Below are 22,527 nucleotides of genomic sequence, written 5' to 3'. Positions count from 1 at the left end.
TATCAGCGAAGAAGAAGAGGAAGAGGAAGAAGAGCGTTGTGAGCGGGACAATCGGACAGATTTCTCTTCTGCCTCTTCTGCTGATGCCTCCATGTTTGTCTGAATCAGTACCTGTCTGTCAGAACTGAAAAATAAAGGAGAAAATGGGATTGAACTGGTCACGTTGCATGTGTATGTTTATGAACGTGTCTGCAGCACATTTAACCCTTAAAGACCCAAACATCCACCATCCACCAAAAGCATCTGAACTGTTTAATACCTGCTGATCCACTAATCCTATCAATACATGTCAATGATTGGTGGAAAATACAGTTTCACCTCATTTATTCATTGGATAAAAAGTTGTAAAATGGATAAAATACTTGAAAAATAAGGAAAAATGAACCAAAAACCTTTGAAAATATTGCGTAAAAGTTAATCAATCCTAAAATGAGAATAAAATGAACAAAATACTAGAAAAATGAGGAAAAATGAACCAAAAGCCCTTGAAAATATTGCATAAAAGCAAAAAAAATCCTTCTAAAGTGAGGAGAAAATGAGCAAAATACTGGAAAAATGAGGAGAATTCATCATTTCATAACAATCAGAACCCTGTATTTAGTCTGATAACCCTCAAAAAACAAAACCACCTACTGATCTAAACTGTTTAATACCTGCTGATCCACTAATCCTATCAATACATGTGAATAATTGGTGTCAAATACAGTTTCACCTCATTTATTCATAGGATAAAAAGTTGTAAAATGGACAAAATACTAGAAAAATAAGGAAAAATGAACCAAAAACCTTTGAAAATATTGCATAAAAGCGAACAAATCCTTCTAAAGTGAGGGGGAAATGAGCAAAACACTTGAAAAAATATGAAAATTCATCATTTCATAACATCCAGAACCCTGTATTTAGTCTGATAACCCTCAAAAAAACAAACCACCTACTGATCTAAACTGTTTAATACCTGCTGATCCACTAATCCTATCAATACATGTTAATAATTGGTGTCAAATAGTTTCACCTCATTTATTCAAAGGATAAAAAGTCATAAATGAACAAAATACTAGAAAAATAAGGAAAAATGAACCAAAAACCTTTGAAAATATTGCATAAAAGTTAATCAATCCTTCTAAAATGAGAATAAAATGAACAAAATACTAGAAAAATGAGGAAAAATGAACCAAAAACCCTTGAAAATATTGCATAAAAGCTAACAAATCCTTCTAAAGTGAGGAGAAAATGAGCAAAACACTGGAAAAATTAGGAGAATTCATCATTTCATAACAATCAGAACCCTGTATTTAGTCTGATACCCCTCAAAAAGCAAAACCATCTACTGATCTAAACTGTTTAATACCTGCTGATCCACTAATTCTATCAATACATGTCAATAATTTGTGTAAAATACAGTTTCACCTCATTTATTCATAGAATAAAAAGTTATAAAATGAACAAAATACCAGAAAAATAAGGAAAAATGAACCAAAAACCCTTGAAAATATTGCATAACAGTTTTCAAATCGATCTAAAGTGAGGGGAAAATGAGCAAAATACTGGAAAAATGAGAATTCATCATTTCATAAAAATCAGAACCCTGTATTTAGTCTGATAACCCTCAAAAAAACAAAACCATCTACTGATCTAAACTGTTTAATACCTGCTGATTCACTAATCCTATCAATACATGTTAATAACTGGTGTAAAATACAGTTTCACCTCATTTATTCATAGAATAAAAAGTTGTAAAATGAGACTAAAATGAGCAAAATACTAGAAAAATAAGGAAAAATTTACCAAAAACCCAAACAAATCCTCCTAAAGTGAAGGGAAAATGAGCAAAATACTGGAAAAATTAGAATTCATTTCATAACATCCAGAACCCTGTATTTAGTCTGATAACCCTCAAAAAAACAAACCACCTACTGATCTAAACTGTTTAATACCTGCTGATTCACTAATCCTATCAATACATGTCAATAATTGGTGTAAAATACAGTTTCACCTCATTTATTCATAGGATAAAAATTTATAAAATGAACAAAATACTAGAAAAATAAGGATAAATGAACCAAAAACCTTTGAAAATATTGCATGAAAGTTAATCAATCCTTCTAAAATGAGAATAAAATGAACAAAATACCAGAAAAATAAGGAAAAATGAACCAAAAACCTTTGAAAATATTGCATAAAAGTTAATCAATCCTTCTAAAATGAGAATAAAATGAACAAAATACTAGAAAAATGAGGAAAAATGAATCAAAAACCCTTGAAAATATTGCACAAAAGCTAACAAATCCTTCTAAAGTGAGGAGAAAATGAGCAAAATACTGGAAAAATCAGGAGAATTCATCATTTATTAAGAATCAGAACCCTGTATTTAGTCTGATAACCCTCAAAAAACAAAACCACCTACTGATCTAAACTGTTTAATACCTGCTGATCCACTAATCCTATCAATACATGTCAATAATTTGTGTAAATACAGTTTCACCTCATTTATTTATGGATAAAAAGTTGTAAAATGAGACTAAAATGAACAAAATACTAGAAAAATAAGGATAAATGAACCAAAAACCTTTGAAAATATTGCATAATAGCTAACAAATCCTTCTAAAGTGAGGAGAAAATGAGCAAAACACTGGAAAATGAGGAGAATTCATCATTTCATAACAATCAGAACCCTGTATTTAGTCTGATAACCCTCTATTTTACAACCCAATAATTGGTTAGAGGACAAAAATATTTGATCAAACCTAAACAGAAAGAGTTTAGACAAATGTCAGCGTCACAGATGGACAACAAAAGGAAATGTCAAATTAAACATTTTTTATTTCAATTATCAATATCATATACATTTATTTACAATATTTACAACATACAAATAATAATACCACTATATTCACATGTATTTTGCACAGGTATATGCATTTATTAATTTTAAACACTGTGTGTTTAGAATATGGCATAAATAATAGTTAAATATCAGTGTATTTGAATAAATGTAGTTTATTTATAGTTTATAAAATGAACCCAGAATGACGGCACTAAACTGGGTCACTGTACAAACATTCACACTCACTAAAATACTCACTTGTTTTTTTTCACCAATTTTTTCTCATTTCAAAATATATTTTCCTGAAAATATAAGTAATTACCGACCCAAAAATATAAGTTTGGTGTAGATTATTGTAATTTAATTTTTTTTTTTTTTTTAATTTTCACTGAATAACCAACCAAATGGAATAATCAACAATCCTGAATAACGACCTAGAACTGTCCTCTGTACCTTAGTTAGGCATGAATGTGTGAATGTGTGACTGAATGGGAGAGGGGCGGGGTTAGGGTTGGGTACTGTTTATACTCTGTTTTTTTCTTTTCTTTCTTTTTTTTTTGCTGCTTAATAATATTTAAATATGTTGCATTGTTTATTTCCTTTATTACTCAAGAAGTACCGTGATTTTGTGATTTATTCCAAACATGCAACGGAATTTAACACATATGCAAACAAGAAAAAAAACACATAACACAAATATCAACAATTATAATAATCTTAAACAGAAGAACAGCACAATAGTTCCATTTACATTTACCTGAAAAGAGGTGGGAAGAAGTGCAATGGATTTAATCTCACCCCCTCTCCATAAAATTTTATTAATAATCTATATGTCCCTTTTCCTTTTACATTACTCTTTTATATTTACAGTATATATCTATTCACACACACACACTCATTCATCCATATACACATACATATGTACATACGTTTATACATAGACCCACAACATACAAGTACACCAGTGGTGGCTGCTTGTCTTTCAGACAGGGGAAGCTCATTGTCAGCTTACATAAAAAAAAAAGTCAAGTTATTACCTCCGCCAAGGAGGTTATGTTTTTGCCAGGGTTTGTTTGTTTGTCTGTCCGTTTGTTTGTCTGTCCGTTAGTGTGCAACATAACTCAAAAAGTTATGGACAGATTTGGATGAAATTTTCAGGGTTTGTTGGAAATGGGATAATGAAGAAATGATTAAATTTTGGTGGTGATCGGGGGTGGGGGGGCCCACGGGGGCGGTGCAGACCAGAAAATTTCATCCAAATCTGTCCATAACTTTTTGAGTTATGTTGCACACTAACGGACAGACAAACAGACAGACAGACAAACAAACCCTGGCAAAAAAATAACCTCCTTGGTGTGGGGGGGCCCACGGGGGGGGGGGGGGGGGGGGGCACTGATCAGCCTTGGCGGAGGTCTGCGCTCTCCGAGTGCTTCTAGTTTAAACATAAATTCGTCCCTCCGTTCCTTTTTCAGAAAATGGTCAGTGACCTTATCGTACCAAGTAAACAAGAAAACACTGAAATTATGTTAAATTGAAACAAGGAAGTCCAATGAGTGTGTTTTATTTACAGTGCAAGAAATGAACGAGTAATTTTGTAGTGGTTTCTCTCTCTCTTTCCCAGCAGAATGTGTGACGGTATTAAACTGAACTGTGTCAGTGAAGGAGTAGATCTGAAAACAGCTGTCAATCAAATGGGGTTCAGCCTTTGGACTGATCCTCCAATCAGCACGTGGAAGCTCAGCATCCAGCCCGGCCAAGGTCCGCCCACAGCTCCATTCACCCCCAGAGACGCTGAGCGTCCGGGGGCGGGACAACATGGTGGCATTTATCCAACTGTTATGACCATGGGTCGTAATTTGTCTATTTGTGTTATATGTAAATATGTTTTCTGTTTAGTGTGTGTGTCCTCCCCCGTCCTGTAGGTGTGCTGTGCCCTTTTGTGTCTGTCTGTTTGCAGGTGCTGATTGGTGGAAGGTGATTGCCCGGCCCTTTTAAAAATGGCCTTGGAGCTTCCGTTCAGTCTCTCTTGCCTCCTGCCAGCTTCCAACCCTGTGTTCCATGTGTGACCATCAGTCTTCGTGTGCTCGTGTGAAATTCGATTGTGTATATAGCTGTAAATAGTTTTTTATAATTTGAACCTTTTTCTGGTAGGGGAGGCCAGCTCTTTTGTTTTCCCATTTTCTCCTGTTTCTTGGTTAGGTAGTTTAGGTAAGTTTGCTGTATTTTATTTCATGCATTTATTACCTCCGCCAAGGAGGTTATGTTTTTGCCAGGGTTTGTTTGTTTGTTTGTCTATTTGTTTGTCTGTTTGTCTGTCCGTTAGTGTGCAACATAACTCAAAAAGTTATGGACAGATTTGGATGAAATTTTCAGGGTTTGTTGGAAATGGGATACGGAAGAAATGATTAAATTTTGGTGGTGATCGGGGGTGGGGGGGCCCACGGGGGGGGCCACTGATCAGCCTTGGCGGAGGTCTGCGCTCTCCGAGTGCTTCTAGTTTTTGAGTGGGTAATTTAGTTTAAACTGTAAGAAGATATTTTGTTTGTTGTTTTAGCCATGTCCTCCCCTAACCCTCCTTTAGTTGTTTAATAATAATAATAATAATAATAATAATAATAATAATAATAATAATAATAATAATAATAATAATAATAAAAATAATAATAATAATAATAATAAATATTGTGAATTTAGTTTTGACTGACATGTGTGCTTGGGAGCTGGGAGGGGACAAACTGAGCATATTATGTTCACCCTGGTGAACCCCTAGGCCGGGGCGTAACACAATTACCGTCCAGTTTTGAGGCAATGAAAAAACCAGTTCCACTCAGTCCCACTGAAGTGCATGGACGCTGAGAGTCTACGGACAAATGCACTGAGCAGAGACTGAATGAGAAAACAGACACACGGGAATGGAGGAGAAGTGAACAACATCCAGTCCACTGATTTGTGATAAAGCTGATTCTGAACGAACTCGTCTGTGAGATGAACGTGTTCTAACACATTTGGAGTCAATGAAATGTCAACACAACCAAACATATTTAACCATTTAATTTGAGTAATTTTAGGGGAAGCTGAGCTTCCACTGCAGTCTGTGAGAAATCGCCTCTGAAGTACACATACACACATACAAATAACCGTTTACCTGTGTTTTTCTTAGTTGTGCTGGCAAATAAATAAATAACTAAAAGAAATGTATAGATAAACAACAGTGAACATATGGTGACAGTTAATAACCTTCATCCCTATATCTGGTGAAAAACATTCTCTTATAAGTGTTTTTGAATTGTCTTATGTTTGAACATTCCTTTTGCTCCTCCCTCCCTAGATTAAGGGTTAGGGTTGGGGGGGGGTACTGTTTTTACTCTTTTTTTGTTGTTGTTTTTACTATTTAATATTTAAATATCTCTCATTGTTATTTCCTGTGTTACTCTAGAAGTACCGTCTCTATAAAGTGTGTTTTCTGTGTATACGATGACTTCAATGTTTGCCCCCGTCCCCCCAAAAAATCTACACTTAAACCCAATCCCAATTCTTGTTTTCAGCCCTCCCCTTTACCCCTCCCCCTTGGCCCTTTCACTTGGCTCTACTGCTTTAAACACAGCTGGAAGGGGTAGTGGTTGAACTAGGGATGTAAACAATTAATCGACTATGGATTAATTGTCAATAAGAATTTGCTCGATTAAATTATTAATTGTCGGTTAATTGCCCTTGTCCACCTGTCCACACCTGTCTGAGGGCTGCCGGTTTGTCCACACTGCGATGCCACGGCTGGGATAGCCGGTCATTGAACCAGATCATGGCGTTGATGAGTTAGAATGTCTGTGTGGACATGGAGGAGCAAACACAGACCGACCTGTCTGTTTATGGGAGCGGTGCACCCCCAATAAATACACGCACAAATGCAGGGTCGGTATCGGAGTGTTTTCCCTGGAGGCTGGTGTAGTCCACGGTCAGTGAGACAGAAGCTGAAAACATTCTCCAGGCTCCTGATCCGGTCCACAGATATGTCGAGCATTTGCCAAGCTTCAGGAGGTGGAGAAAAGATAAATGAGCGAAAAGTTTCACTTTCACTTCTGCGGGGGCACGGACTGCACCAGTATTAGAAGTGGGATTGAAAGGGACGCACACATGCGCGCGCAGTTACCAACCAACACACACAGATCCCCTGGCCGTACTGCATGCATGTGAGTACCCCTCCCCCCCAACAAAACGCACATGCGTGCACCCCCCGTTACACACCGCCACATCAACAGATGAATTCCACAGGAAACACTGACTGTATCCAATGGTTCAATAAACCAATCATTAAGGAATATGACGTGTTTTTTTCATGAAGTATATAAACAATATTTAGCTTTTATTCTTATAGACTGTTTTGAAAAAGAAATTCAGGTTCTCAGGAAAATCGTCACTTATCAACTGATCGTTAATTGATCGATAATGGCAACCAACTAACGATTAATGAATTAATTGATAATTTGCATCCCTAGGTTGGACCATTCCTCTCTGAAATGGTCCAACCCTTCCACACCTGTTCCGTCATCAGCAGTCATCGACGTTACTAGAAACACGTGAGCGTTTGTAATTTCATTTTCAGTTTTCTTCTACTGTGTCTAAACATTTCAGGTTGGACTCTAACTCTTCCTTCTGTGTGAGAACAGATGGACTTTTCTTTCCTCAGTCAGTTTTGTCATATATTTGTGTTTGTCTTGTGTTTTTGTTTGGGACAGCTGTGCTCATACTAGGTCCAAACACCAATACTGACTTCATATTCATGGACGGCTCCTGAAACCTGACAGCATTCTGCAGATTTACACCAGCAGACCCCCACTACATAGACCAGGGCTTCACACACTGTCAAACTCATGACCCCCAAAATAACGCTGCCACAGACTGGTGACCCCCACTATCCCTGAAGTGACTGAAACAGAATCAAAACATGTGCACAGGACTGACCCAGTAAAAGGAGGATCCAAACACAGACACAACAACACAAAAGAACACAACAGTCTGACAACCATGAGACCAGTTCAACAGTGGTGGGCCATCAGGACCTGCAAGGCCTTCTCTGATTGGCCTAAAAAACATCTGAATCACAGACTGATGTTTATTCTATTTTGTCCATGAATACATCTTCAACTAGAAGCACTCGGAGAGTGCAGACCTCCACCAAGGCAGATCAGTGCCCCCCCAATCACCACCAAAATGTAATCATTTGTTCCTTGTGCCAGTATCAACATTTCCTGAAATTTTCATCCAAATCCGTCCATAACTTTTTGAGTTATCTTGCACACACAGACAAACAGACAGACAAACCAACGCCAACAAACACATAACCTCCTTGGCGGAGGTGATAATTCCAAATGGTCTGTGTGCTTCCTTTCAGAGCTTTTCCCCTGGTTGTGCTGCTTCCACACATGTATTTTCATATTAAAGCATTTAACCAATCACATTTCAGCCATCATTTGTTGCCAGGCAGGGTCCAAGTCACAGAAATCTGCCTGGAGGCAGTATCCAAACACAGACACAACAACACAAAAGAACACAACAGTCTGACAACAGGGAATATTTTCCAGCCTAACCTGCAGCTTCAACAGCTGACTGCACAGATAATGCTCTAACTGCTGTTTCTAAACATCCACACTTCCACACATGTATTTACAGAACCACAACCCTTCTACATGTCGTCTGTGCTCTGTGATCAAACAACACACACTCAGGTTTCACCATCACATCAAACAGGAAACAGATCAGAGGAGGAACCACATTCCACAGAACAAAGATCACTTCCAAGAAATGACAGTTGTTCCCAGTGTGAGCAGAGCTGCAGACGTGTGTGTGGAACCGTCCAACAAACCTTAAACCCACTTCATCAGATCTGTTTCCAGTCTCAGCAGAGTCTCTACAAACAGCGGTGAGTCCACCTGAGCTGATCTACAGCTTTAACTCCACACTGACACTGCAAACACACAAACACTAGTTCCTCTGTTCATTTCACACCAACTCTCCTGAAATGGTTCCTCTCACTGAACCACATGGACAAACCAACAGGATTTACATGGATTCTAGATGATTCCAGCCCATGTCCTTTAGATGGTCTGGACTCGGACTGTTGGTCTCTTCCTGGTTTTGTCACCACTAACATTTTCTACAGTTACACTTCAATGAACTTCCTGAACATTTCAAAGTCAAAGGGCCTGATTTACTAAGATCACACAAACCTTTAGGAAATCAGACCCAAAGTGTTGGACTGACGTCATGGATTTGAAACACTGCTGTAGAGTCATGTGACTGACCAATCACACTGATATGAAGACCTAAACGACTTTTATGGAAATGATCACATTTAGAAAAACACTTATTATATAATTAAAAATGTTTCAAGGTTCAAGGTTCACTTTATTTCCTCCAATGGGAGAAATTTGGCTGAAACAAAGACAAAAACAAGCTGAACTGCAACAGAAAACAGAACATATACTGAAAAAATACATAAAATATGTGACATAATAAATAAGTTAAAATAATATAAAGAAAAACCTAAAATATATACATACACACAAACATACACACATACATACATTTGTACACATCATGTGACTTCCTCCTTTTGGTAGCTCCACCTAACTGCTCATTAATGACCTTGATTGAAAGGGGGATAACAGAATGTTTAAAGGGTTGAACCTGCACAGCAGGACTCTGTACCTTCTGCCTGAAGTCAACAGAACATACTCTGGAAGCAGGACATGTGATGGTGGTCTGTATTTCAGTCTTGCGTCATGAGTGGACCAGGGGTCCCCATGATCTTCCTTTCCATCTTCACCAGGTTATGAATGTGAGTTTTGGATTTGACTGTCAGAGCCCAAACCAGCAGGTGATTTCACTGATGTGTATGTTCTGTTGGTCCATAGATATGGCTGCTGCCGGTCGGGTCCGATCTGAAGATCAGTTCCTGTGTTCCATCTGTCTGGAGGTCTTCACTGATCCAGTCAGCACACCATGTGGACACAACTTCTGCAAATCCTGCATCTCTGAACACTGGAGGGTTAATGTCCCATATGACTGTCCCATGTGTAAAGAGGTTTTCAACTTAAAACCTGAGCTGAAGATCAACACTTTCATCTCAGAGATGGTGGCTCAGTTCAGACTTGAAGCTCAACATGAACCAAACATCTCCAGCTCAGACCAACAAGCTGCCAAACCAGGAGAAGTTCCCTGTGACGACTGCACTGAACCCAAACTGAAGGCCCTGAAGTCCTGCCTGGTGTGTTTGTCCTCCTACTGTCAGACTCATCTGGAACCTCATCTGACACGTTCAGGACTCAAAAGACATCAGCTGATCCACCCTGTGGAGAACCTGGAGGACAGGATGTGTAAGAAACACGACAAACCTCTGGAGCTGTTCTGTAAAACCGACCACACATGTATCTGTCAACACTGCACCTACTCAGACCACAAAAGTCATGACGTTACTCCTCTGCAAGAAGAACATGAAAAACAGAAACCAAAGCTGAAGAAGACACAGGCTGAAATTCAGCAGATGATCCAGGAGAGACGACTGAAGATCCAGGAGATCCAACGGTCAGTGGAGCTCAGTAAGAACGCTGCAGACACAGAGACAGCAGAAGGTGTGGAGGTCTACACTGCTCTGATGGAGTCTGTTCAGAGAAGTCTGGACCAGTTCAAAGAGAAGATCCAAGAAAAGCAGAGGAGCACTAAGAAACAGGCTGAAGACTTCATCAAAGAGCTGGAACAGGAAATCTGTGAGCTGGAGAAGAGAAGCACTGAGGTGGAGCAGCTCTCAGGCTCTGAAGACCACCTCCACTTTGTCCAGAGGTTCTCATGTGTCAAAGCTGCTCCATCTATGAAGACCTGGACAAAGGTAAGCGTCCGTCCACCATCATATGAGGGGACTGTGGCCAGAGCTGTGTCTGAGCTGGAGGACAAACTGACAGAAGACATGAAGAAGGTGGTTAAAGCTGAGCTGAAGAGAGTCCAACAGTATGAGGTGGATCTGACTCTGGATCCAGATACAGCACATCCTACACTCATCCTGTCTGATGATGGAAAACAGGTTCATCATGGTGATGAATGGAAGAACCTTCCAGACAAACCACAGAGGTTTTCTAAAGGTGTTTGCATCTTAGCGAAGCAGAGGTTCTCTTCAGGCAGGTTTTACTTTGAGGTTCAGGTCAAAGGAAAGACTGACTGGCATTTAGGAGTGGTCAGAGAGTCCATCAACAGGAAAGGACGGATCACAGCGACTCCTCAGGACGGATACTGGACCATCTGTTTGAGAAATGAAAATCAGTACTATGCTTGGGCTGATCCTGCTGTCCTTCTGTCTGTGCAGTCTGGTCTTCAGAAGGTGGGGGTGTTTGTGGATTATGAGGAGGGTCTGGTCTCCTTTTATGACGTAGGTTCTTCAGTTCTCATCTACTCCTTCATTGGCTGCTGCTTCAATCAGAAACTCCTCCCATACTTCAGTCCATATATGAATGCTGGAGGTCTAAACTCTGCTCCTCTGATCATCACTCCTGTCGACACTGAGTAAGAAATTCATCAAATGTACAGATTTTCTCTGATTTACTGGAGTCACTAAACTTAGTGATGATGTAAACTGTCTGAACGTGTATGAATCTGGATCCAAATGCACTGAAATACTCACATTAGTGCTGAGAATAATCCTGGTTTGACACATTCTGATGCCTGTGATTTAATCCAATGATAATGATGGTGTTTGAATGTGAACTTGAATTCAAATGTTGGGATTGTGAATGTGTTTCCATGATGGGATCGATTTTAAACATTTAAATGATACAAGTGTTCAGGAGAATTCAATATTCAATAATAACAGTAAAGATTCTGTTCATCAGCTGTAATAAATACAGTCATATACTGTCTTCATTTGAAATCAGAAAAAACATTAAATATTAAATGTTTGTTGAGTTGTTTTCTATTTGTTCACAGACAAACACATGGAATTATTGTAAACACTGTAATTATTTTCACATCAGCTCAGACGGAGGTTATACGGTAATATTTCAGACCAAATATATTGAAATGATTCATCTGTTTTTCTAATATTTTCTGATTAAATTGACTGAAGTTGAAATCCAATCAATCCATTTGATAAATCACAAACCTTCGACTTATTTGGATGATTCTGCTCAAATATCTGAACTATGGATTTACATGGAAACGATGAAGAAATAGATGAAAATATTCACATTATTTCCTCTGTCTGTGAAATGTCAAACTTCAATAAATATATTCAACTGTAAACAGATTTGTCTGGAGTTTCTTCTTTTTTATCTCAAACTGTAACAGTCTAGTAAATAGTACAGAGTAAATAATAGAGAAAATGATGCAGAAATGCAGAGTTTGACAGCCTGATCAAACCACTGTCTGAATAAATCCAGGTTGTTGATTGTGAATGTGCTTGAATAGATCATCATGTGTCCTTTAGTCCAGATCACCCAGCCTCAGAAGAACAAATGGAAGAACTAGGAACATCTGAAGAGTTTAGACATGGGACATCTGTGGAAAAGGCTCTTTTTCAGTCCAATCTGTCATTAACTGAACACAAACCCAGTGTGTCCAGTGGGTTCACTGGTCAGTCAGTATTTACTTCTTTAAAAAATTTATTCTGTTGATTTTATTGATTGCTTTGATTGTGTTTGTTGATTTTGTTGCTTATTTTTCTTCATGTTATTTATTTTTTATAACTATTTTTATTCACTTATGTTCATTATTTTACTTTTTTTTGTTTATTTTTTCAAATTACTTCAGTTGGTGGCTTATTGTGTTCATGTTACTTATTATTTTGTTGATTTATTAATGATTTTTGTTCATTTAATTCATTATTTTGTATGGTTCTGCTCATTTTGTTGCCAATTTGATTTTTTATTTACTTTATTTTAGTTTTGCTTAATTTTTTCCACATTATTTATTATTTAATCTGGAGAACATCTACTCCACCCTGTAAAACATCTACACCACCCTGGAGAACATCTACACCACCCTGGAGAAAATCTACACCACCCTGGAGAACATCCACATCACCCTGGAGAACATCTACACCACCCTGGAGAACATCTACTCCACCCTGGAGAACATCCACACCACCCTGGAGAACATCTACAACACTCCATGCTTCTGAAAGCGTTTCAGATTCAGATTCAGAACACTTTCTTTATCCTCAGGTGACAGTTCAGTTTGCAGACATGTGTGGCAGCAGAAGGACAGGACATTAGACACACACACATTTCTCATCGATGGGTCAACGTACAGGACTGAACATGTGCAGCTGAAGGCTCCAGTCATACAGTCCAGCAGTTCCAGTATTAGTGACAAAGTCCAACAGCAGCAATAAACAGATCCAATGGATTTTAGAACCTAAAAACACACCCATGTAAATGAACAGTGTCCACTTCCCACCTAGCACTGTCAGCAGCATTTCAAAGGCTGAAAACAGAAGGAAGAAAAGAAGGAGCACATCTGTTGGTTTTCCTGCTGGGAGTCAGACAGCGCCTCCCAGAGGGCATCGAGGAAAACCTCTGTTTAAGCCCATGATCTGAGTGACCAATAATGCTGTTTGCTTTGTGGAGCGCCTGCCTGTTCCACAGAGAGTGTCCATGTGGAATCTGCACACCCACGATCCTGGCACAAGTTTGGACAATGTTGGACCAGCTGTTTTTGTCTTTCACTGACATCCCATAAAACCAACACAGAAAAGAAAAGGTGACAAGACTCTCAATAAAAGAACGATAAATAAAAAAAAAACACAAAGGAATTTAGATACAGTCAAAGAATTGAATTTCCGCAGCAGGTAGATTTGTTGTTGACCTTTTTTTGCAATAGCCTCCATGTTTTTCCCAAATTTGAGCTCAGAGTCAAATATTGTGCCCAAGTATCTGCAGGTGTCCACAGTTTGGACCTTTTCTCTTTTGATGACACTGACATCATGTTTTGAAGTTTTTTTCCTATCATGTCTTTAGTTTCTGTCGCATTCAGATCCAGATAATTGTCTCCACTAGGGATGTCATCAAACCAAAAATTCAGGAATCGATACCGAAACCACTAAAAGTACACGATTCTCGATATCAAATCGATACCACGGTAAAAAAAAAAAAAAATCAGAAGAACCCATAAACTGAAACACAAATCCTTTCAGTATTTGCATCTTAATGAATCTTGCTGTTTCCTCTAACTCTCTCATCTGTTCCACTGTCAGTCACAGTTTACTGCTTTGAATGCACACACCTGATTGGCTGAGTGGGATCACATGGGATGGTTCTAAATACATGTCATTGGTCTGTGTGTTTCCTCACTTACTCCACCTTCAGCTGCACCGGTTCAAATAGAAGCGCTCCACCACCGGCTGTAGGTCCGGGTCCATATGGGACGGCTTCTGGGTCCAGACCCGGGCCATGGTCCACCTGTTAGTGACCGCTGGTGTAGTTTCTTATTGTCATCATTTGGTATCGGTGGTGGTCCAAACGGGTCAGGCTGTAGAACCTGCGTCGGACCATTTTGCATTATTGTTTTGTTTTCATATTAAAATCATCAGGGGACTTTTGTCCCATATATTCAGTTCATTAGAGGTCATTCAGTGTAATGAGATCAAGAAGCTATTTTGAAATCATACTAAAAACTGATAGTCATGTGACAATCTGTGACATCATCAAAAGGACCCCTGAAGACTCATGAAGCAAAGCGAGTTTATCCCTCTTAAATATTAGATATTTTCATCTTTTCAGCCTATGGTAACATGAAATACAAATCCACGTCATTCAGTGAAATGCCAAAGAGCACTTTTATGGTTAGATTTTTATCTAAACAAATTTATTTTTTAAATAATCAGCATAAACTTTACAAAGTCAAGGTCACTGTTTGATATAGGTGGGTTACTGTTTCCTGTAAAATATGTTTAAGTATGAAAATGTCATTCAGTTTAATTAGGGCCTAAGCGCCGGCCATGCAACGGCCTGTGAAGGCCCCACTGTATTTGATTAGTTAATAATTACCTCCGCCAAGGAGGTTATGTTTTTGCCAGGGTTTGTTTGTCTGTCTGTCTGTTTGTCTGTCCGTTAGTGTGCAACATAACTCAAAAAGTTATGGACAGATTTGGATGAAATTTTCAGGGTTTGTTGGAAATGGGATAAGGAAGAAATGATTAAATTTTGGTGGTGATCTGGGGTGGGGGGGCCCACGGGGGGGGGCCACTCATCAGCCTTGGCGGAGGTCTGCGCTCTCCGAGTGCTTCTAGTTATTATTATGGAGGGTTTTTTTGGGTCTTCCATTGCATTTTTGAGGGACTGAACATGTGTGAACAGTCAGGGTTTTTTTTTTTGACAAAGTCATGAGCGGTGAATCTGACTCACAGCACCACCATCTGGTGGGCAATGGAATGAGATGCTGATTTATATGGATAAAATAGTCCCTTTAGGTAGAAACTTCAGAGAATGCACACACATGGCAGCTGAATGTGGCCAGTGATGTTTTCGGAGACTGTTCTCTGTTATGGGCTCGACAGAGATGTGACCTGACAGCGTTCCATGAGTTCAATGTGCATGGACAACTAGGATATGGGCAGGGATATGGGTACCTGCGCCCATAATATGGATGTTTTAACCTTAAGTGTTTAAGTAACTGACATCTACTAGGGACCTTTAAACTGCAACTTTTGCACTGCCCCGTTGAAAGGTGGAAATAAAGAAAATTGCTATAAGTAAAGAAAGCTTAACTTCTAAACCCTAAAAAAAATACAAACTTTAGAGAATATTCACTCTTAATACTTACCAAATGTAAACACTGTCACACAGCTGCAGCCTGTTCTTCAAAAAGAGGGATCAGCAAAATGCACTGCAATTGGAGCTGAAACTGAAAACATTTAAGCATTTAAATGAGATTCCTTCATGGTAGATAAGTAAACAAAATATTCAAGCAGAGGAAACAATTCAGTGATCATACCTGTAATGCAGTTATCAAGATGAGTGAGCATCAAAGCACTTTAATCAGTCAGAACCTGAAACATTGCAGTGAATAGTGGTCATTTATTTGGTACTGCATTGACCTGAAAGACTACATAGTATTCAATTTTCAGTTTTCCAGCTAATGATAACTGAGTCTAAAAAAAATGACATATCCCTGGTAATGATGTGCCCAAAAAGCGGCCTATAATAACAGATAATTTACATGTATAGCTCAATCTCCCTGGGCTTATGGCACTCACTTTATGTCTCATGCTTAAAAAGGAAAAAAAAGCAAGTGACACTTTACCTGTCTGATCTAAAACCATTTATTATGGCGGGCTTTGAACTTTATGACCCAAGTAATACTAGGCCATTTGATATGATTGGCATGACAGTTTGATACATCTGACTAAAGTAAACCTGCCTGTAGACATCTAGTATTATTATTATTATTATTATTATTACTTCTAATGTGTAGCTGCCTGTTTTTTTACTATAATAATAATAATAATAATAATAACAATAATAATAATAGCTGTATTTGTATAGCACCTTTAAAAACAAAGTTTACAAAGTGCTTTGACCGAGGGCACAACAGCAGGATACAAGAAGCAACTAAAAACACTAAAACAGAAGCAACACAATAAGAGAGATGTGTACTACAAATGCAAAAAATATGGCACTTCGAATAAATTAAGTGAATTGGAGTAAAGAGGGCAGGGACAACGTAACATGATGCTGTTAAATCAATGCAAAAATGAATAAATGAAATAAAAAAACATCATGTATGAGAATATAAATTAATAATCAAAATGGATGAAAATCAAATTTAAAAAAATAAAATTTAAAATTAAAATTACTTCTGTTTTATAGTTGTTCTAGTTAATTGCTAATTCACATCAGATGTTATGGTATTTACATTAAAATGTAGGATTTCCTACGGAGACGGAGGTTATACAGTAATATTTAAGACCAGATATATTGAAATGATTCATCAGTTCTTCAAATATTTTCTGATTAAATTGAGTGAAGTTGAAATCCAATCAATCCATTTGATAAATCACAAACCTTCCACTTATTTGGATGATTCTGCTCAAATATCTGAACTATGGATTTACATGGAAACGATGAAGAAATAGATGAAAATATTCACATTATTTCCTCTGTGAAATGTCAAACTTCAATAAATATATTCAACTGTAAACATATTTGTCTGGAGTTTCTTTTTTTTTATCTCAAACTGTCACAGTCTAGTAAATAGTACAGAGTAAATAATAGAGAAAATGATGCAGAAATGCAGAGTTTGACAGCCTGATCAAACCATTGTCTGAATAAATCCAGGTTGTTGATTGTGAATGTGCTTGAACAGATCATCATGTGTCCTTTAGTCCAGATCACCCAGCCCTCAGAGAACAAATGGAAGAACTAGGAACATCTGAAGAGTTTAGACATGGGACATCTGTGGAAAAGGCTCTTTTTCAGTCCAATCTGTCATTAACTGAACACAAACCCAGTGTGTCCAGTTGTTCTTGTTAATTACTAATTCACATCAGATGTTATGGTATTTACATTAAAATGTAGGAAATCCTAGTCCTTCTATAATTTGCTTCATGAGTTCTCTATAATTTGTGTCTGTTTTCTGGTTAAATTCTGACAGACAGACAGACACAGCTGTTGCATTGACCAGTGCAGAGACAGAGGCACAGTGAGGTTGACTGACAGCGGGGAGAGGGAGACACAGAACCAGAGGTGGTGGTGGTGTCAACCTGCAGACTCTGAACCGGATCGTCCCCAAAAATACACCCATTTAACGGTGTTTTCCCTCCGTCAGCCTGGATTCAGCCTTTACGACAAAACCAGTGGATGTTTCAGACTCGGCTTAAGCTTCTTTTTAACCCTTTCATGCATGAATTATGATCATCTTAGTCAATTTTTTTTTTTCTTGAGTGATTTTATTCCTCTTTAGACATGAAAAAAACAACGCTATTGAAATTTTTTAATGAACCAATTTTTCATGGAGTTACAAAACTGTCCACTCATTTGGACACCATGCGTTTAATTTCTGAAGCAAAGAAACATGTATTTAAAACTCATCACCAGAAAGTGATATGTCTGAAAACTATGAAATAAAAACATTTTTAATGCAGCTAATCTGGTGTTTTCTCACATTTTAACATACTCTAATACTAGTTATTACTCCACTTCATGGAGAAAATGTGCAAAAAAAAAAAAAAGTTTTTATTTAACAAAACTGTCAGTTACAGTCTCATAACAACTAGCAACTGATTTACACTAAAACATATTATACAGGTTTATCCAGAACAGCAAAGTTACAGTACTGGTATGGATGGTAGTGTTTGTGATGATGTGTCCAGTGTGTTAAAACAACAAAACCCATGAATATACAAGAGAACAGTTGTAGAATATCTGTTCATTGTAGTGACCACTATGTATGAAAGGGTTAAATTGGCTTCAGTTTAATTCACCTGCAACAGCCGCATCTTTATTAAATCTGATGGAATTGACTGTATTTGACTCCTCTGTGCGATCAGCTGTGACCTGAAAACAGGAAAGTCTCAGTAAAATCTAGGTTGTTTTTTTTTTCTTTTTTAAATTAAAACCTACATGAATGTGTGTTCAAGTGTTCCTTGACAGGTTTTATTTCATTACAGTTGAGGTCAGTGAAGTGCACTGAGGGCTGCCAAAGCGGACAGTGAAAAAAAACAGCCAAACAGTCATGAATGTGTCCATTTAGGGAATATTCCACAGGAGTTTGCGGGTGACGTGTGCGCCGAATGGACACCTGCTTGTGCCTCTTTCAGACCTTGTCTTGGTTTGATTCTATTTCTCTGTTTTTTGTCGTGGTGCAGTCGTTGAACCTTAAAAGCCGTGCTTTCTGAGCGGGGTTCCGCCTCCGTGTCGGACCCTCCGCTCTGGCTCACAGACACCGGGCGCCGCCGGACACAGAAGCCGCACAACTCACCAGGTCTGTGGTGTTTTCCATCAGGCCGGGCCGCAAGCGGATGTGCTCCGAAAACCATTAATAATCATTGAACCCCGCTGCACACATGTCATAGGTCACAACTTAGAACTAAATAACTCTGAGCGTAACCGTTCTTGTTAGCATTAGCATTTCACTAGCTCATTTTTTAGCCGCTGGCATTTTAAATGGATGTAGCATGCTAACTGCTAACGTGTTCAAACAGGATATATAAGCATTTATATCTACCCCCTGATGTAAAAACAGAAATAAATCTGAAATTGAACAGTTGCTCTATTTGACATCAGTAGTCTTGAATGACAAACACAATATTTTCAAGTTCATTATCAAGACATGACCATACACAGCTAGCTTTTAAAAATGTTCCCTTACCTTGCGCTGCTTGAATAGTGACGTCACCGCTAGCAGAAGTCACCGTGGTTCCGCCCACTGAGTGTCAGACAGAGGCAGATGAGTGACAGCTTTGGCTTGAATACTGCGAAAACTTTACAACAATCTAAAAAATGGGGCAGAGCTGTTGTGCCATTGATCGCACAAATAGGTTTCAAAGCACTGGGAGCTCTCGTTTTAGCGGAGACCTAAAGCCACAGACAGAAGAAGCAGATGGATCACTGACATTCACAGAAAGAACTGGAATCCAGACAACCAAACCTGGATCTGTGTCAGCTAACGTTCATTTCTGCTGTGTTCTGGTGTCAAATCATCCCTTAAATTCCATCTGGTTTTGGCTAACGTTCCTTCTTAGTAAAGCTCTTAATGTTAGCATCTGTCATTTAGTTCTATGTTTCAGAACTGAATCGTTTGTGTCTTCAGTTGTGTGATTGTGAACCTTGTGCTCTACATGATTTGTAAACTAGCTTAAACTGAGGCTAACCTAGTTTTCCAAATCAGGGGCTCCTCTAGCACACAGCTGTTGGATCTGTGTTGGATCCAGTATTTGATGTGAACTCTCCTTAAATCTCCACAGTACCAGTAGATCATCCACTCACTTGGGTCAGTACTAAGGGTTCAACTCCAGTAAATCAGTAGTGAACTGTGAACACTACTGCTGGGCCTTTACCGCCCAAATCACCGCCAACAAAATGCGTCTGCACTGACACAAAACCTCCAAAACAATAGTATGTTGAATGAAAGCACTCACCAGCTGGAATCCTCTAATGAACCAGGACCAGGATGGACACAACTCTGTGTCTGTTGGATGCTTTCAGCCTTTGCATTGGGGATTTTCCCGCCGTTGAACTCAGGTTCATCTAAATGTCAGGATAGGTGATTTCTGTCCCAGATCAGTGTTGGTAGAACACTGGTTGTTTGGTAGCTTGGATGGATCCATGTCCAGTCCAGTTGTCTTTAATTTCATGTTCTATTCCACAGTTTTCCTGGTCTGGCTGTAGTTACTGCTATACTCCACCATGTTGAGCCGGTTTGTTTTTGACACTCAGTCTGACTCAGAGGGGCGTGGCCTGTGGGGGGAAGTGACGTTTGTGCATTCACTCTGTACCGCGAAAATCAAAATATGGCGTCAGTGTGAAAAGGGATTTTTTTTTTTTTTTACAATGCAATATTAACCCTTTCATGCATAAATGATGAGAACCTTAGTCAAGATTTTTTTCTTAAGTGATTTTATTCCTCTTTAGGTGTGAAAAAAAACAATGCAACTGAAGTTTTTTTATGAACCTATTTTTCATGGCGTTACAAAAATGTTCACTCAGCTGGACACCATGTGTTTCATTTTTGAAGCAAAGACACATATATTTAAAACCCATCATTAGAAAGTGATATACTGTGTGAAAACTATGAAATAAAAACATTTTTAATGCTGTTATCTCACATTTTAGCGTACTCTAATACTAGTTGTTACTCACTTCATGGAGATAATGTGCAAAAAAAAAAAAAGAAAACCTTTTTGTTTAAGAAAACTGTCACAGCCTAACAACAATTAGCAATTATTTACACTAAAACATGTTTGTGCAGATCAGGTTTATCAAGAACAGCAAAGTTACAGGAACTGTATGAACTGTATGAATGACGACAGGATCTGCGCTGACCCATCTGTGTCCTCCCCCACCTGTCCTGGATGGACGTCCTCGCCCCTGCCTGTCTCATCCAGCGGGATAGACCCCCCATGTGCCCACCCTACTGCATCCTTGCAGACTAGAACTACATCTGCAAATGGACGTCCATCAGTCCTGGTGCATCTATAGCCTGTCCGTCCATGGGAGTGGATCTCTCCTTCACTGTGGTTCTCCCCGAGGTTTCTCCCTTTTCCCACTGGGTTTTGAGTTTTTCCTTGCCGAGAAGGAGGGTCTAAGGACGGGGGATGCCCTGGACACTACTCATTTTCTTGCTGTTTATTTGACTGTTGTTTACTCCAACTGCCTCTGTAAAGCCCTTTGAGATAACCTTGTTGTGATATTGGGCTATACAAATAAAGTTGAATTGAATTGAATTGAATTGAATTGAACTGCAGTGTTTGGGATGATGCAGAAGCGTCCACTATATTGGCTGATCTGGAACTAAAACAACCAAACCCATGAATACACAAGAGAACAGCTGTCCACTGTAGTGACCACTATGTATGAAAGGGTTAAAATAATAACATAACACAAACACAACAGAACAGAACACAGCCAGGGGACAAAACAGACAAACAAAAACGATAGATCAAATTACACAAAGTTCCAAACTGTTACATAAATCAGTGGTTTTGATAGCTTTTCTATTTTTAGAGTACTGAATATTTGAAATATACTGGGTAAGCTCAATTTTAAAAATTAAAAAAGAAGGTTTGAGATTTAAGAATTTGGATTTGTTAATGTGGTATTTTGCCAAAAATAGAATTAAGTTGATTATGAAATATTGATCTGATTTGTTTACAGGATATGAGAAGATACCAAACAATATTTTTGAATAAATAAAAGAAAAATCAGAAACAATATTTTGACAAATAAAAAAACAGACATCTTGCCAGAAAATATTTGAGAAGGGACAGGACCAAAACAGATGATATACATTTTCTTCTGACTGATTACAAAAGGAGCAGTCTACACTGATATCCTGTTTATGAAAAGGATTTTAAAGAGAAAAGTGAAGACAAAACTGGTGGACGGAAGAAAGTCTTCTTCTTCTTCTTCTTCTTCTTCTTCTTCTTCTTCTTCTTCTTCTTCTTCTTCTTCTTCTTCTTCTTCTTCTTCTTCTTCTTCTTCTTCTTCTTCTTCTTCTTCTTCTTCTTCTTCTTCTTCTTCTGTGTGGCAGCTGCTGTTCTATTACTGCCTCCTACTGGATAGCAGTGGTATCCTGGTGCTAATTCACTGAACTAAAATAATTTGTGTTCAAACAACACAAAAATATTCAGCAGGGACAACATCAGACATAATTACATATAGTTTACTATAACAAAAAAAATCCATTTAACCCAACAAACACCTTTTATGTGTTAAGTGAAAATGAACTGTGAACATGAAGTGAACAACTGCCCTGGTTCACTTTTTGGAGTGTAGCAGGTTCCTTTTAAAAGTAGATGGAGTGACAGCGGAGATGGCCAATCACGTGTATGTTAGCGAAAACCAAAGAGCCAATCAGAGAGTGATATCTATGTTAGAGGTGGGACTTCTAGTAGAGACCGACTGTTAACCTTTTATGTGCCAGAATCATTGACTAAACACTACAGACAGTGGTTGTATTGATAGTGAGTACACAGTAGTGGATGGATGTTGGTAGGAACGAGT

At 38.4% G+C, this 22,527-nt stretch overlaps 1 protein-coding gene across 1 annotated transcript; it reads left to right on the top strand.

Annotated features, from left to right (window-relative positions):
• Positions 1-8,598: 8,598 nt before the first annotated feature.
• On the top strand, positions 8,599-12,099 carry LOC115423973 (E3 ubiquitin-protein ligase TRIM21-like). Its single transcript, XM_030141028.1, has 2 exons — positions 8,599-8,741; positions 9,736-12,099. The coding sequence occupies exon 2, from the start codon at positions 9,738-9,740 to the stop codon at positions 11,376-11,378; it is 1,641 nt and encodes a 546-aa protein (XP_029996888.1). The 5' UTR covers positions 8,599-8,741; positions 9,736-9,737; the 3' UTR covers positions 11,379-12,099.
• Positions 12,100-22,527: the final 10,428 nt, after the last annotated feature.

The sequence above is a fragment of the Sphaeramia orbicularis genome, chromosome 8 (assembly GCF_902148855.1).
Source record: "Sphaeramia orbicularis chromosome 8, fSphaOr1.1, whole genome shotgun sequence".
NCBI classification, from domain to species: domain Eukaryota; kingdom Metazoa; phylum Chordata; class Actinopteri; order Kurtiformes; family Apogonidae; genus Sphaeramia; species Sphaeramia orbicularis.
This window is presented reverse-complemented; position numbering and strand designations above follow the sequence as displayed.